This window comes from Eulemur rufifrons, chromosome 15, assembly GCF_041146395.1.
Source record: "Eulemur rufifrons isolate Redbay chromosome 15, OSU_ERuf_1, whole genome shotgun sequence".
NCBI classification, from domain to species: Eukaryota; Metazoa; Chordata; class Mammalia; order Primates; family Lemuridae; genus Eulemur; species Eulemur rufifrons.
This window is the reverse complement of record NC_090997.1, coordinates 84409193-84424557: the sequence shown is the minus strand read 5'-3', so window position 1 is coordinate 84424557 and position 15365 is coordinate 84409193. Positions and strand designations below refer to the sequence as shown.

Sequence of the window (15365 nt, the reverse complement as noted above, 5' to 3'; positions counted from 1 at the left end):
CAGCAGGCCTATTTGTCAGAAGTAGATGCTGACCTTTTGTTTTCAGAAAGAAGAAGAAGAAGCTCGTGTTCGTGAAGAAGCAGAGAGGGTCCGGCAGGAACGAGAGAAGCATTTCCAGAGAGAAGAACAGGAGCGCCTGGAGAGGAAGAAGGTAGCTGCACCTCCCAGCAGAAACCTGCAGCACAGACCGCTCTGATTCTCTCCTAGACTCCAGCTGTCCAAAGACTAAGAGCCTAGCTCGTGGCCATCAGGAAACAAATGTGTTCTGCCCATTCCAGATAAACTAAAGTGGCCCTCGGTATTAATAATCTCCTCCAAAGAAATTGCTAAGATTAGCCTTGACCAAAATGGTTGCTTCCACTTCATGTAGCTTAAGCCAGTTCCAACTTTTGTGACTAACTACAATTACGACAAAGCAATGCATATATATTTTCCCAAAATAACAGGCATGTTTTTATAATCTGCTATTTATTTCATTGGTGAATTGTACCAGATTGGCTTTTATTTCCCCCCCTGTATCTGATCATCTTGCTCAATTCTTCCTTTCTTGTAGCGACTTGAGGAGATTATGAAAAGAACCAGGAAAACAGAAGCTACAGATAAGGTATTAAGATGGCATTTTCTAATTCTCGTATGCTCTTATTTTTTATTTCCAGTTGCAACTTTAGTTTTTAAGAGTCTTTTTTTTTTCTTGGTAGAAAACGATTGATCAGAGAAATGGCGATATAGCCAAGGGAGCTCTCACTGGAGGAACAGGTATTTCTATCTATGAAAACTCAAATCAATTTAAATATAAAATTTTTGAATTGACCCTCTAGAGGTCAAGATATTCATGAATGGAGAGGGGAGAAAAAGATACAGTAGTCATAGACTCACGGAAGCTTTCGTGTCTGTCATTTGGTCTGTCATAAGTTTCCTGTTATGTAAAACTCTCTCTAGCATTTTTGCCAAATATTTTTTTCACATTTGTTTATAGTCTAATGGATTGCTTAATATTTTAAATAACTCTTACATTATATATACTCATGTATATAAATATATATTTGTATATATCCACATATATATTTATACACACTATTAGAACATCCTTTGCATTTATAAAATTAAATTTCATTCATCATGAACTATCCACTAAAGTAGCATGTATTTATATTTCCTCTTATGGACTTTAAATGTACATATTTGACAACTTCTGGCAGTTCTCAAAGAAATATTTAAATGTTATTTCTTTTAGTTCTGACTTCAGAGTAAAGTTAAAATTAAAAATTTGTTTATTTCTTTTTTGCATATATTGTTTGTTTGTTTGTTTTTGAGATGGAGTCTCTCTCTGTCACCTGGGCTAAAGTGCCGTAGCGCCAGCCTAGCTCACAACAACCTCAAACTCCTGGGCTCAAGTGATCCTCCTGCCTCAGCCCCCCTACTAGCTGGGACTACAGGTGCACACCACCACTCCTGGCTAATTTTTTCTATTTTCAGTAGAGACAGGGTCTCGCTCTTGCTCAGGCTGGTCTCAAACTCCTGGCTGCAAGCAATCCTCCTGCTTTGGCCTCACAGAGTCCTAGGATTACAGGCATGAGCCACTGCGCCCGGCCTTTCTTTTTTTTAGATTGACAAATAATAATTATACATGGTCTTGGAGTTTATAACGATGTTTCCATACATATAACCTATAGTGATCTTGAAATTTCATTAGAAAGTTGCTTATATGGTATAGGGCTTTGGACAGAGATTGATTTCTTGGTAATTATAAGCCAAATGTAGTTTAAATAAACATGGAATTGACCTTAGTACTCAGATTCAACCAATATTGATTAAATTCCCTTTTGTGTCAGATGCACCTTTCATACATTTTCTTGTTTAATTCTAACTGCAGCCTTGTGAGGTAGAGGTTGCTTTCTCATGGAGTCAGCAAGCATTTTCGAGGCCCTTCTATGTGCCAGGCCTTGTTGTAGGTGCTGAGATTCAGTGTGAGCGGGACAGCAAGCTTGATTCTCCCACGTCAAGCTGAAACCATAAACTGGCCCAGAGGCACTCAGGTCTAAGAACAGGCCCGGCTCACGCAGCTGGGGCCAAGGCCGTCAGCCCCTAATTCTGTTCCTTCTGTGATCCCACATGGCTGCATGATCGTACACACAGGTGATTAGCAGATAGCTCTTCAATCATTCGGTCTTCCTCCTTCGTTATTCACAGTATCACTGTGAAAAGAAAGCACCAGAGGTACCTCAGTTTCCTTTTCTGTTTACAAATGAAAACAAAAGTTGGAGTACCTCACAGGGCTGGATGAAAGATCAGATCAAACAGTTTGTGTGAAAGAATATTCCCTACAAACATTAGGGTTTTTGAAATGCAAAGTATTATTGGTATTCTGGGATTTGGTTTTATTTCAATAGAGGCTATTCTAGTTTCTGTATGTCATGATTCCTTCATAGTGGGATTTTCATGCTCTTTTAAAGATGACCTAGTTACATTTATTTGGGGGGTAGTCCTAATGGTTGTGTATTAACCCCACTGCATTTTTAGCGTGCTGTCTTCAAGACTATTGTAATCAAATATGGGCTATAAGCATGCGTAGAATCCGATGAGTTGTCAGAATGCTCAATTTAAGCTATAAGTTGCACCACCTCAGGATTATTTGAGGGGCTGATGCCATAGTTTGTGCCTGGCCTGGCTCCATATTTGTTTGTTTGCTTATTTTCACTTTCCCCCTTCCTGCTATTCCCTTATCCATTTTTTCACTATTCTTTGTAAATCAATCCAAGAATGAACAAAAGACAAGAGGGAAGGTAAAACTTGTTGATCAACATACCCGTGTTTATCAACACTTGTATAAATTTGGTTTCAGTTTAAATAGCCAAAAAGAGGCTTGAGGATTATCTGCTACCCGGAAAATTCCTTTTCTCCTGGTCCCACCTCTGGTTGAGGGCTGAATGGTGTTACCAGTGATGCAAAGAGAATTCTAGGGCAGGCGGGCAGGCAAGTTTACAGACCTATCAGATGTCTTCTCAGAGGCTGCCTGTTACCAGCTTTATAAATTTGGGTAGTTTTAAAATTATCAATCACATCTTTGCTTTAGTTAACAGAACCCTTGTACCTCTGGCAGTTTTATTGAATTTGTGCCAGGTTGTGAAGTAACACTATCTTGGAAATATTTCAGATATTCTCTCACATCAACCTGAAGCCATAAACTGCCACAGATTTCTCTGAAACTCTGACCTGTATGAAGGTTTGCAAGACTTTGACCCTGTCCCAGGTTTTGAAGTCAGTCATCAATATTGTTGGCTTAAGCTGGACTCCAACATTGAGCATTGACTAACAAGGTAGCACAGTTAGGTACAGTGCACTGTGGCCTTCCATTCATGAAATCCCCATCATCCTAAGTATGACTGGAACTGAACTGAATTTTTTAAAATATTTTTAATACTTAGGATGTTCCGTGGGGATTTGCTCCAATCCTTCAGTAAAGCTATTCAGTGTCAGCCTTACTGCTATCTTCATCAGTTGCGTTGGTTTCAATGTTATATACTTTTTGTCTAGAGCCAATTTAGTACAAGCAAAAGTAATATTTATTTTAGCCCTTGCAACGTGCTGGGCACTGTTCTGTGTACTTCACATGTGTTAAAACATTGAGCCTATGAAGTAAGTACTCTTATGGATGAGGAAACTGAGGCACAGAGTTTGAGTGATGTGTCCAAGGTCTTACAACTGGTAAGTAGCAGAGCCAGCATATAAATCTAGGCATTCTGACCCCCTGGGGTTGGGTCTAATAATAGAATACTAGTAACCCTTTGTTCTATCTCCTTTGCTATGCCTAGAGGTATCTGCACTTCCATGTGTGACAAACTCCCCAGGAAATGGAGAGCCAGTGACCAGCCCACATGTGGTTGCCTCACACCAATCAAAAGTGACCGTGGAGAGGTGAGTTTTCACTGACACACATTAAAGAAACTGTTTTCACCCCAACTCCACAAGAATTTCGTTGGCCTGACAAAATTTTCAAAGTTTTAACATTAAGATTTATTTTTATTTGGGTTCATTGATTTTTGGTAGAACTAGTAATTCTTTACTCTGAGAAAAAGGAAATATCTTTATTCTTGAGTCTTTAAATATGGTGGTGAGATTTTAGTGCAGCTATTAAAAAATAGTACTGGGAGTAATTTATTAGTTTTCTTTGAATATATCTAAATTGATGTGGACCATATCCACACTCTTTAATGGTATATAACAATTGTATTTTAGCCATGCATAGTATTACAGTGAGTTGCAGGTTTGTTGAATATAAAAGTCACCTAGATGCCAATATTTCTTATGATATATTATTAGTAACAGGGTTTCTTATTGGGGAATTAGTTACCAACAGTCAAGAAAGGAGTGTGGACTGAAAAAGATTGCCTTTCTCTTCCCTTGCAATTATATTGACAGCATCATAAGAGCATTTTCAAAAACAAGGGTAATCTCAGCCTGTGCTTAAAAATCCAGTAATAGAGAACTTGTAGAAATATTTTTTAAAATGTTCCAAAATTTTAGCTATGGCTTTTTTTTAGTTTTGGGAATCTACTTAATTATTTCATGAGCTTTCCTTTCTTTAATGCCAGAGTCTTTGCTACCAACAGACAATTGAAGTTCCTCAAATTAATTCTTTCTTCGTCTAAAAATACCTATACTATATAACATTTTATAATCTAATTGGCAGAAATTAAAAGATAAGTCATCCAACTATTGGTATCTTTCTGGGACAACGGAATATGCATTTATTTATTTTTGCCTCCTATAATATCAAAGAGAATAATGTTCCTGAGCGATCTTAATAAACTTTCAATTATGTTGAATAGATTTATTGTCAAATTACATAAGATATATATTAAATGGTATTTTGTCTTAGTTTTAGTTTGATTTTCCAAAAAAAAAAAATACCCTATAATTTATGATGTTCATTTCATTGACTTTGACTCCAGAGATTGATTAGGAAAGAATAAAAGATGCCACACAAAGAATCCCATTAGTATAAGGAAGAGGCAAAGCACACTATAGCTTGTTAAGCCACTGATAATGCTATCTGATCAATAAAATTAATTTAGGCCTTAGCTGACTCCCTTCAGTGGTAAATTCACCAAGTAATTAATCATTATATAAGAACCTGAAGCATAATTTTATTATACAAGATGATATAGATAACAAAATTCCATTTTCTTTTAGCCTCTTCTGCACACAGAAAAGCATCAGTTTGTAATTAAACCAAAATGAACTTACTAGTATCATCCATCTTTACCTAAGGAATACATTTTCCTTTGCCAAACATGTAAGATGATTTCTCTCTAGCCATTAGGAGAAACACAAATACAGACTTTTTCTACTTTCCCCTAACAATATAGGCAGGTCCAGATTAGTATCAGATATAAATATAAGAATGTAAGAATAACCCTAATACGTGAAATCCATTGGCTGTCTACCCCAGTGTCTCTCTGTTAAGGGAAAAAAAATTCTAGCAGATTCCCAAAGTTGCCTGTATTATTTTTACAAATATAAACTTAGGTTTAAAATGTCTATAGCTCTTGTTCCTCTATAAAGCCAAAACAACAAATCACAAATTTAAGTAAAAAATAAAACTGCTAGACTAAGAACATTCAAATTATTGTGAAGAATAATGTTTTTTCTGAAATTAAGTGGATGATATACACATGGTACTAAGTGATCCCTTTTGCATTAGGGATGGTTAGGCTACCATGAGTTGTGGACGACTCCTTTCACTGCTTTTCTCTGTTTGAACTGCTTCAAAACCTCAAACCTCTTTTCCTATAGTGTGCCGTGTTGTCACTTGGCTTTTATGTGGCACTAGCACAGTATTTATTTAGCCAGTTCAACCTAGTTCATTTGTCATTAGCCCTTGTCAAATAAGCTGAGGATACTTGATATTAGTAGGTTCTGAAACAGAAATGCAAAATCAAACACTAAAATTGTGTGGTAAAAAAAATTTTCTTAATTTAAAAATATAAAAAAATAAAAATTTAAAAAAAATTTTTAATTAAAAATAAATTTAAAAAATAAAAATATAATTATTTAAATTTAAAAATAAAAATAATCAAATCATGCGGTAAAACTCAGCTTTGTGATAATCACTCAGATGATCAGACTACTCTGTTTTTTTTTTTTTAAGTTTATCTGAATGAAAACATAAATTTTTAAAAATTCATGTAGAGAACTAGACCCCAGTTTGAGAAACAATACGTTTCTGAATGACACTGCCCTGTAGGGAATGTTTAATGTGATGTTAAGTTTGTTTCCCATTGCATGACACACAGTTTGTGATATGTAGCATAAGAAATTCTGCTTCCGGCCGGGCGCGGTGGCTCACGCCTGTAATCCTAGCACTCTGGGAGGCCGAGGCGGGTGGATTGCTCAAGGTCAGGAGTTCGAGACCAGCCTGAGCGAGACCCCGTCTCTACTAAAAATAGAAAGACATTATATGGACAACTAAAAATCTATATAGAAAAAATTAGCCGGGCATAGTGGCGCATGCCTGTAGTCCCAGCTACTTGGGAGGCTGAGGCAGTAGGATCGCTTAAGCCCAGGAGTCTGAGGTTGCTGTGAGCTAAGCTGACGCCACGGCACTCACTCTAGCCTGGGCAACAAAGTGAGACTCTGTCTCAACAAAAAAAAAAAAAAAAAAAAAAAAAAGAAATTCTGCTTCCTTTAATTACTTTTAAATTTGTCTTCCTTGATTTTATCCAGATGAATCTTGAAAAAATCTTTATTTTCACTTTGCACCACCACTTATAGCAACAAGAGAAGTGCATAAAGAAGTACTTTTATTTCTCTTATAGCTACTCTTTGCCATTTCAAAGTTAGGACCCATAGTTATCATAAACTAGGTTTTAGGGAATGAGTCCTTTTTCGTACTCTCCATACTCTTCCTATGGTTTTGTTTCTATTCCCTATGCGCTTTCATTTTATAAACTGAATATCACTATTATGTTTACTACCAGTCAGGGTTCAATCAGGAGAAAAAAACCGTAGATTTGGCCAGGGAAAGTTTAAAACATCATTAACTATGACTTGGAATTAGAGTAACAAGGGATAGGCTAGTAAGAAGTAAAGGCAGCTCTGAAGAATATAGGAACAGCAGATACCAGGAGCAGTCACAACCCCGGGGCTGCCCCCAGGGAAGAATCCCCATCCCCGGGCTGCCATCCAGACCTTACTGGAAAGCGTATGTGGCTGCAACTCACTGGATGCCAGAGAAGTTGCTGTGTTTTCTTGCTGGCAGAACTTGCCAGAAATCCACCCCCTGAGTGTCTGGGAAAGCATGTCTCACCAGAGCCACGCTACCACACATCTGCCCCAAAAGGGTGCTGGGGGGAGCTGCTGGCTGCTGTGCACTGCAGGACCCAGGAAAGCCATGCATGTGCTGGAGGATCCTGCTGAGCAGGGAGCCCCAGCCAGGAAGCAAAGCTCCTCCTGCACTGTCTCTCCAGCAGCCTCCAGGACAAAGCTGGCAAAGGGCAATTGCTTAAAGGGCCCAGATCCCATTTCACAGAGCTGAAATGAAGGGTGAATTTGGAGCTGAAAGGCAGTAAATCAACAGACACGTTTACCTTATCTTTAAAAGGCTCCCTGTCTTTGATCATTTTAGTCATTTCTTTAGTGATTCTTCAGCATGAGTATGGGGTTGAGGAAAAAGAGCTTTACAACCAAAAGTCCCAAGCTGAGCTTTACCTGTGAGAAGTTCAGCAGCTCTGGGATTAACCTACTTAATTAAGCCTTAGTTTTCTCATGTGGACATGGAGATATTTTCCCCGCAAAATACTGGGGATGCCAGTGAAATGGTATCTGTGAAACTGGTCTGAAAACTGTGTTGTACTGTGCAAATGTTGGATGTCTTTATCTTTGTGCTCCTAAAATGCAGTGTCCAGAAGACACACAGTATCCTGGGTGTAGCTGCAGTGTGATGTTGTAGAAAAAATGCTTTTATGTTCCTGGTGTCCTGTCTTCTCATGCATAGCATTTTAGTGCCTTTTTTAACCATCAAAACATAGAGAGCCGATGTCACCGAGAAACAGTTTACAACAGTGTTTCCAAGATGTCTTACTTCCGTCTTGACTGATAGTTCTCAGTCTTTTAAGAATGGTTCAGTTTACAGTTTTCTAAACCCACTGCTTTTAAAGATTGCCTACTTTTTCACTCATTTAATGGTTTTCCCTATTATCCTCAAGAGACCATTTTTATAACTTGCATTTCCAAGAACATAGTCTGCATACTTAAATTTTTATCCTATTTATCAGCTAGTTATTTTAAAACTAGTCCTAGCACTGAGCCCTGGGACTCTCTGCCACTTAAACTCTTCCATCTAGAGAAGGACATGCTTATTCTTACCTTTAATATCCCTCCCTAAGACAGTTTCCTATTCATGAATAGCCATTCTCTTTGATTCTATGGAAATTCAAGTTTCTAAACAGTTTTACAGCTGAAATCTTGTTAAAGACATTAAAAGTACAATTAAATCACATACATGAATGTTCTCTTTCATTCCCAGTTTCAGATCAGCCTTGAACTCACAGAGTTACTGTTTTTCACCTCACTGCATATGTTTAGTGAAGCATTCCATGGTCCTCTGACCAGTCAGCATCTTTAGTAAATGCCCTGCCCTGCACCCAGAGTTGTAGATCCCTCCCCGTGCCCACTGTGAATTAAATCACTGATTGGCGATGCCCAGGGTCCCTTCTGAAGAACCTGATGTGGGTGATACTCTGTGAAACTCCACCATGACAAACCCCCCAAGCATGGTGGCAGAATTTGTTTTCACTAGAAAACTCCACTTGTCAGAATGACTGTCTTTAGTTCCGATTGCAAGAAGTATCACTTTTCCTAATGTCTTAAGTACCTGTTATGTTGCTTTGCCTTTTCTTTTTTTTTTTTTTTTTTTTTTTTTTTTTGAGACAGAGTCTCACTTTGTTGCCCAGGCTAGAGTGAGTGCCGTGGCATCAGCCTAGCTCACAGCAACCTCAAACTCCTGGGCTCAAGCGATCCTCCTGCCTCAGCCTCCCGAGTAGCTGGGACTACAGGCATGCGCCACTATGCCCGGCTAATTTTTCTATATGTATATTTTTAGTTGTCCATATAATTTTTTTCTATTTTTAGTAGAGACGGGGTCTCGCTCTTGCTCAGGCTGGTCTCGAACTCCTGACCTTGAGCGATCCACCCGCCTCGGCCTCCCAGAGTGCTAGGATTACAGGCGTGAGCCACCGCGCCTGGCCGCTTTGCCTTTTCTTAAGGAAATGCATGAATGCTGTGAACTAGATTACTTTTACCCCTCCCCACCCCGAGAGAGATGTCAGCAAACTGTCCAGCAGCATCCCAGGAGGATGGTGTCCTCTCAACATTGCTTTTCCTAGCAGCTGGGACTAAGGCCTCTTATGAGAAACCCCGCACCAGAAACATCCTGCACCCTACTCCTAACCTGACCCTGCTCCTGATGAGACATCGGCCCCAAACCCCTTCTCCTTGTTCGTCTCCTTTCTCCTCTGACAGTAGTTAGAATGAAAGAGAGTATAAGTTGTCAAAATCCTGGCCAGCTTTTAAAGTTGTAAGGAAGTATATGAATTTTATAAAGTAATTTTATAAAACAAGTATATAAATTTTCATTTATAAATGAAATGAAATATAAGATATATGAAATTTATAAAATATTTGAAATATATATTTATGAAATATCAATATATGAATACAGTGTATGACCTTGAGCGGGTGGATTCTTACTCCAAAGCCATTGTAGACAGAAGCTCTTATAGAATTGAGGAGAATATTTATTCATGGATAAGAAACTTGCTTTGGAACAGGAAACAAAGGATACAGGTAAATGAATGAGTACAGGTTGGGAAGGAGAGGGGTGAATATCAGAATGGGAGCAGAGGAGATAATTTTCTGTTTCTCAGGTCATTCTGATATGTTCTTCCACCCCCAGCTGAGAATCTCTATTCTAGAGGCTAAAAAGCTCTGCGGGGTATACAGGCTACTATCTTACTCTCCAGATAGCCCAGAAGACATTATGTGCTTTTTCATAGCCCTAGGGGGCTGTCTCTTCCATAGACTGCTCCTCTTCTCTCTCTCTCTTTTTTTTTTTTATCTGCGAGAGCTCATCCTCTGCTCTTAAATAAAGGGTTTTTAGTAATTTTGATGTTTGGCCCAGTCTGCTTCCTCCAAATCTTATGATTTCATCATTGCTCTCAGTTTTGCCTAAAGGAAAAGTAACACTCCCAAGCCCCTATCATTCAGATAGAAAGAGAGGTATCACTTTTAATTTAAAAAGTTGCTTGTTATAATATGATTAATAAACAGCAAGAAAAATAAAATCCTGGCTCTGATCAGCTGAGCGGACTGTCAGATTCCCACCATGATCCATCCTCTCCCTGTACACATTTTGGACTGACCAGGCAAAACACTCGGTCTTCAAAAGTGTTGGATCCAGCCTTCAACCTTCAGAGGGTAGCCAGAGAAAGGGAATTCAAAAGCTGGTGCCCTTACCTTGAGAGAGGACGCTTAAATCCATAACCCTAACCCCAGTGACTTCAGTTTCAGTTCTATAGTTTCTGCCAATCACAATGTCCCCTGAACATTTAATGACTGGTCATCCAAAGCATATGGCACGATTATTCCTCTAATTGCTAACAGCGTGGGTGGGTGTGGGAGGGGAAGATGAAGTCAGATACTGACTCAAGTCTAGGGTTGGCCGTTGCCATTGTGACTTGTTAGCACATGCAGGCCTGGAAGGTGACGGGAGTTACGATTGCCAGGGAGACAGGACTTCAGGGATACATTTCCTGTTCTTTATCCTTCACCAAAATTTCTACTTAAGTTCTCTTTGGCTTGAGAGCCCAAACTGTTTCCCTGGTTACAGGAAGCCCCCGGTGTTAGGCGAGAACAGGAGGGTATGGCAGCCAGACACTCAGAACAGCAGGTGTCGGGTGTGTGTATGTACACACGCAAGTGCATGTGTGTGTGTGCCTGTGCACGTGTGTGCAGCTGCACTCTCATGCAGACTTACAACACCAGGCCTCCACTTGGCATTATTACGCATAGGCATTATTTTGCTACATTGAAAAGCATAATAATAACCATATAATATAAAGGGCTACCAATTTGGACAGAGTGACAATCTAAGAGAAACTATAGAAAGAAACTTAAGGACTTGATGACCAGTTAAACCTATCTCAAAAATAAATCCAAGATATTAAGCATGAATTAACCAGTAAAGATCAAGATGGGGTTAGAGGGAGATTTAAGGGGCAAAGAAGGTTGGTCTTGAGCAATTTACCTATGAAATTATGGAAGTGCTTGAGGAGGGGGATATACCCAGGAAGTGCTAGAATTTGAATAGCCGGGGAGTATACAGAATGGCTTGATGAGAAAAACACAGGACCAGAGATGAAGAGATCATGCATTTAGTCTTGAATATCTCTCAGTAGTTATGTAACTCTGTGCAATTCATTTACTCTCCCCCCTCTGAATTATAATCCTGGGGTCTTTGAAGAAAGGTTCTCATAAGTGTCACTCTTTATCAGACAAATGGGTGTAAAAATGCTTGTAGCAGAAATTGTTAAATGTCTAATAAATCACTGCTGCTAGTGATTTATTTCTATTGCTGGTGATCTGGTCTAATTGATAAATTATTCTCTTTGATAAATTTTATGACAAAAGAGCAGACTTTTTCTTAAATAAGAATTTAAAATACAAATATATCACAATTCAGTATTTTTGCTAATAATGATGTGGTCCATCTTTCTGCCCTTTTTATTGTAAATTTTTGATTGTATGATTATTGAAATATATTTTTGGTTGTCCTAAAAATGTGTTTTCCAGTTTTTTAATGCTAATTCATTTTAATTTTGATTTTTCAAATTCCTCAGCACTCCCAATTTGGAAAAACAGCCAAATGAAAATGGAGTGTCTGTTCAGAATGAAAATTTTGAAGAAATTATAAACTTGCCCATTGGATCTAAACCATCCAGATTAGATGTCACCAACAGTGAGAGCCCAGAAATTCCTTTGAATCCAATTTTGGCCTTTGATGATGAAGGGACGCTCGGGCCCCTGCCTCAGGTAGATGGTGTTCAAACCCAACAGACCGCAGGTAAGCTTGCCTCACACTCCCTCCTGTAATCATCAGAAATATGTGACTCCCAAGAGGGAATGAACTGCTACCTTTTGCAGTGTGACAGTGGTCACACTTTGTCCTTTAAGGGACCAAGTAAGCCACAATGGAAAACATTATCTCTGACTCACAGAAATGGAATTTTGAGTTGGATCAGGCAACTCCCATTCTCCCCCTCAGTGCAGAAATCCAGGCTGCAGCACCCAGTGGGCGTCCATCAGCCTCTCCCCCCAGAGCAGCACCCATTGCTCAGCAGCACCCACTGGCAGAATGTGCCTCATCATGAGACACAGCTCCCTCCCCCTAACTTCCGGACCATCCCATCGAGCCTACTTCTGTCTGCTAGAGAAAGGTTTGGGTTTTTTCCATCTTTCTCAGGTCTTCAGATACTTGGAGACTGCCATCATGTTCTCCCACCCTTTTTCTCTTACTTGACTTTGGCAACCTGGGTAATATCAGGTTATTAAGTATGAAATGTCTGATTTCCTTAAGTACTAAGTTTGACAGTTGCTATCTCTGACATTTCACTTTGCCATTTCTTGTTTTATTTTTATTGTGAAGGTACATCCTCAGCCTTTCAAATGCATGTTTTGGCTTGTGATTATCTTTCAAATTTTTTTTAAGAGCAATTTTTGTGAAATCATGGATAAATCAAAATTCATGTTATTTTCAAATATGAGTTCCATCATGGAACCAATGCAGCGCAGACAGCTCAAATGTGGCTAGTGAACATACAATATGTCAATGATTTGAGAAGTTCCGTTCTGGTGACTTTGATCTTGAAAATGAGCTACTGGGACGAACTGAGACCAAGGTAGATAATGATGAGCTGAAAGCTATAGTGGAAGTGAATCCATCTCAACCTACATGTGAATTAGCAGCAAGGTTTGACGTTACTATTCCAACAATGTTGGACCACTTGAAACAAATTGGCAAGGTGAAAAAGCTGGATAAAGGGGCTCCACATAAATTAAACGAGTGTCAGAAGAGAAATTGTCTTGAAGCTTGCCTTTGTTTGCTGTCATGACATAAAGGCAAACCGTATCTACACTGTATTGTTACATGTAATGAAAAATGGATTCTTTTTGACAATTGCAAGGGTTTGGCACAATGACTGGATAAAGATGAAGTGCTGAAACACAGTCCAAAACCAAATATTCATCCAAAAAAGCTAATGGTGTCTGTTTGGTGGTCCAGTGCTGGTATTATCAATTACAGCTTCATGAAACCTGGTCTATCCATTACAGCAGATGTCTACTGCAACCAACTGGATGAAATGAAGATGCTAGCGATTAAGTAGCCAAGATTGGTCAACAGAGACAGGCCAATCCTCTTGCAAGACAACGCTTGACCACAAACAATGCACAGACAACTCTGCTTTATAGAGGCTATAGAGGCTGGACTTGGAAACTCTCTTGACAGAGCCACCATATCCACCAGACCTTTCACCAACTGACTACCACTTCTTTCAGGCTTTGTAGCACTTCTTGCAAGGAAAAATATTCCATTCTCAACAAGCTGTGGAAAACACTTTTTGTGATTTCCTCATCACTCGCTTTCTAGGCTTCTTCATTGCTGGCATAAAGAAACTACCATTAAGATGGCAAAACTGTGTTGATAGTTTAGGTGCATACTTTGATTAATTGTACTGCTTCTTGTTTGAGCTATAACAAACTACACTTTGATTCGAAGTCGGACATTTCATATTTAATGACCTAAATATATTACTATCCTTTAAATTATAATGGATTATTATGATTTAAGTAATGAGACCAGGAATCTAGGATCACATTGAGTCCAAGGAGTGACTGAAGTTGCTGTTAAAACTGCCTGTGACTCTCTTATACACTCTCTCTCTCTCTGGCTCACACTTCACCTGAAGTCTTTGTGCAAAAAGAACAATAGTTTTACAGGACCCAAAGAAATGAGTAACTTCAAATAGTACTAACTCAATGGTCTTAGCAGCTCAGCAGTACAATCCCATCAGTCTCAAGAAAAGTGGGATAATCCCAGCTCCCTCTCTTTTCAAACCTTTTAAATTTTGTCAACTTCTCTTCCCAGCAGACCATTTTCATGTATTGCCCAGCATCTCTTTATACTATTGTGAACAGAACTGGCCAGATCCAGAGTATTTAAATAGAGTCAGTATAGAATTATTTGTGGTCCAATTGTTTTGCCATTTAGATTCCATCTGTGAACCTATAACAAATAGACCTTTAATGAGGTGAAAAAGCAACTGGGAACCACCCATCCAAATGAAGCTACTCTTCTTTTCTCTGCTGGCATCCTGACCTTGGGAGTGGAACTTCACTTTAGTGAAGTCTGCTTTTCTAGGCTGTGAAAGGAGGTTGTAAGGTCCTTCCCCTGGTCTGACTTTCGGATTCTTAAGCCTTTGGGAACAGTCTGACTAACGTTAGTGGAAACATGCCCCTTGCAGCTTCCTGCCTTGTCATGTCACAGATTCACAGGGAGGGAAAGAAACCTTCCAAATGATTTTCTGCCTCACTCGCCAGGCCTTGAATCACCTTTCTGAGTTTACCTATCATTCCGTTCTCACTGTTCTCACCATTCCATACCTTTCCTGGGACAAATAGTCCAGTATCTTTGATCTTGTGTAGTATAAGTATTCTTTTGGGGTCATGACTATTTATTAACAAACATTTATTTTTAACCTCTAACATATATTTGGAGCCCTAAGCTTCAGGTACTCAGGATACAGGAGAAATGAATGTTTAAATTCCTAACCTCCAACTACAATCTATGTATGTGGTTTAGAAAAGTAAATGATACAGTCTAAATGAAATAAAGAAAGGGACATTTATTTTCCTGTTAATAGCAGAATTCACTTAAATATAAGGTGGTGAATCCTAACAAAGTTGCCTATTTTTTTCCTATTTCTAGTGACAAAATTGCCTACTCTTATGTAAAACAACATATATAACAGCAGGGTAACATTTTAGAAATGTAAGACATTGCTATAGTATTCTTTAAATAACATTTTAGGTAAATGTCATATTAATCTATTTTTTTCCTGTCTCTCCATATAGAAGTGATATGAGCATTTCTTCTGAAGAACCAAAGCTGTAAAGGAGCATCTCTCCTCCTCCAGTTTTCTAAAGATTTCTTGACCATCATTTTGAAAAGACTTTATTAAAACAAGCTAAAGACAACAAACTGGGTAGATTTTCTAATAATTTTCATCAATAGAAAGAAAGAAATGCTC

General features: G+C 38.8%; 1 protein-coding gene across 10 annotated transcripts in view; it reads left to right on the top strand.

Annotated features, from left to right (window-relative positions):
• Positions 1 to 15048, top strand: part of MAP7 (microtubule associated protein 7) — a 175580-nt gene extending 160532 nt beyond the window's left edge. For all 10 annotated transcript variants that reach the window (XM_069489158.1, XM_069489161.1, XM_069489164.1 and 7 more), the window contains 5 exons: positions 47 to 151; positions 554 to 604; positions 699 to 756; positions 3813 to 3915; positions 11898 to 15048. In XM_069489158.1, the coding sequence (XP_069345259.1) occupies positions 47 to 151; positions 554 to 604; positions 699 to 756; positions 3813 to 3915; positions 11898 to 12150 (570 nt within the window). In that variant the 3' untranslated portion in view covers positions 12151 to 15048. The remainder of the gene's footprint in view (positions 1 to 46; positions 152 to 553; positions 605 to 698; positions 757 to 3812; positions 3916 to 11897) is intronic.
• Positions 15049 to 15365: the final 317 nt, after the last annotated feature.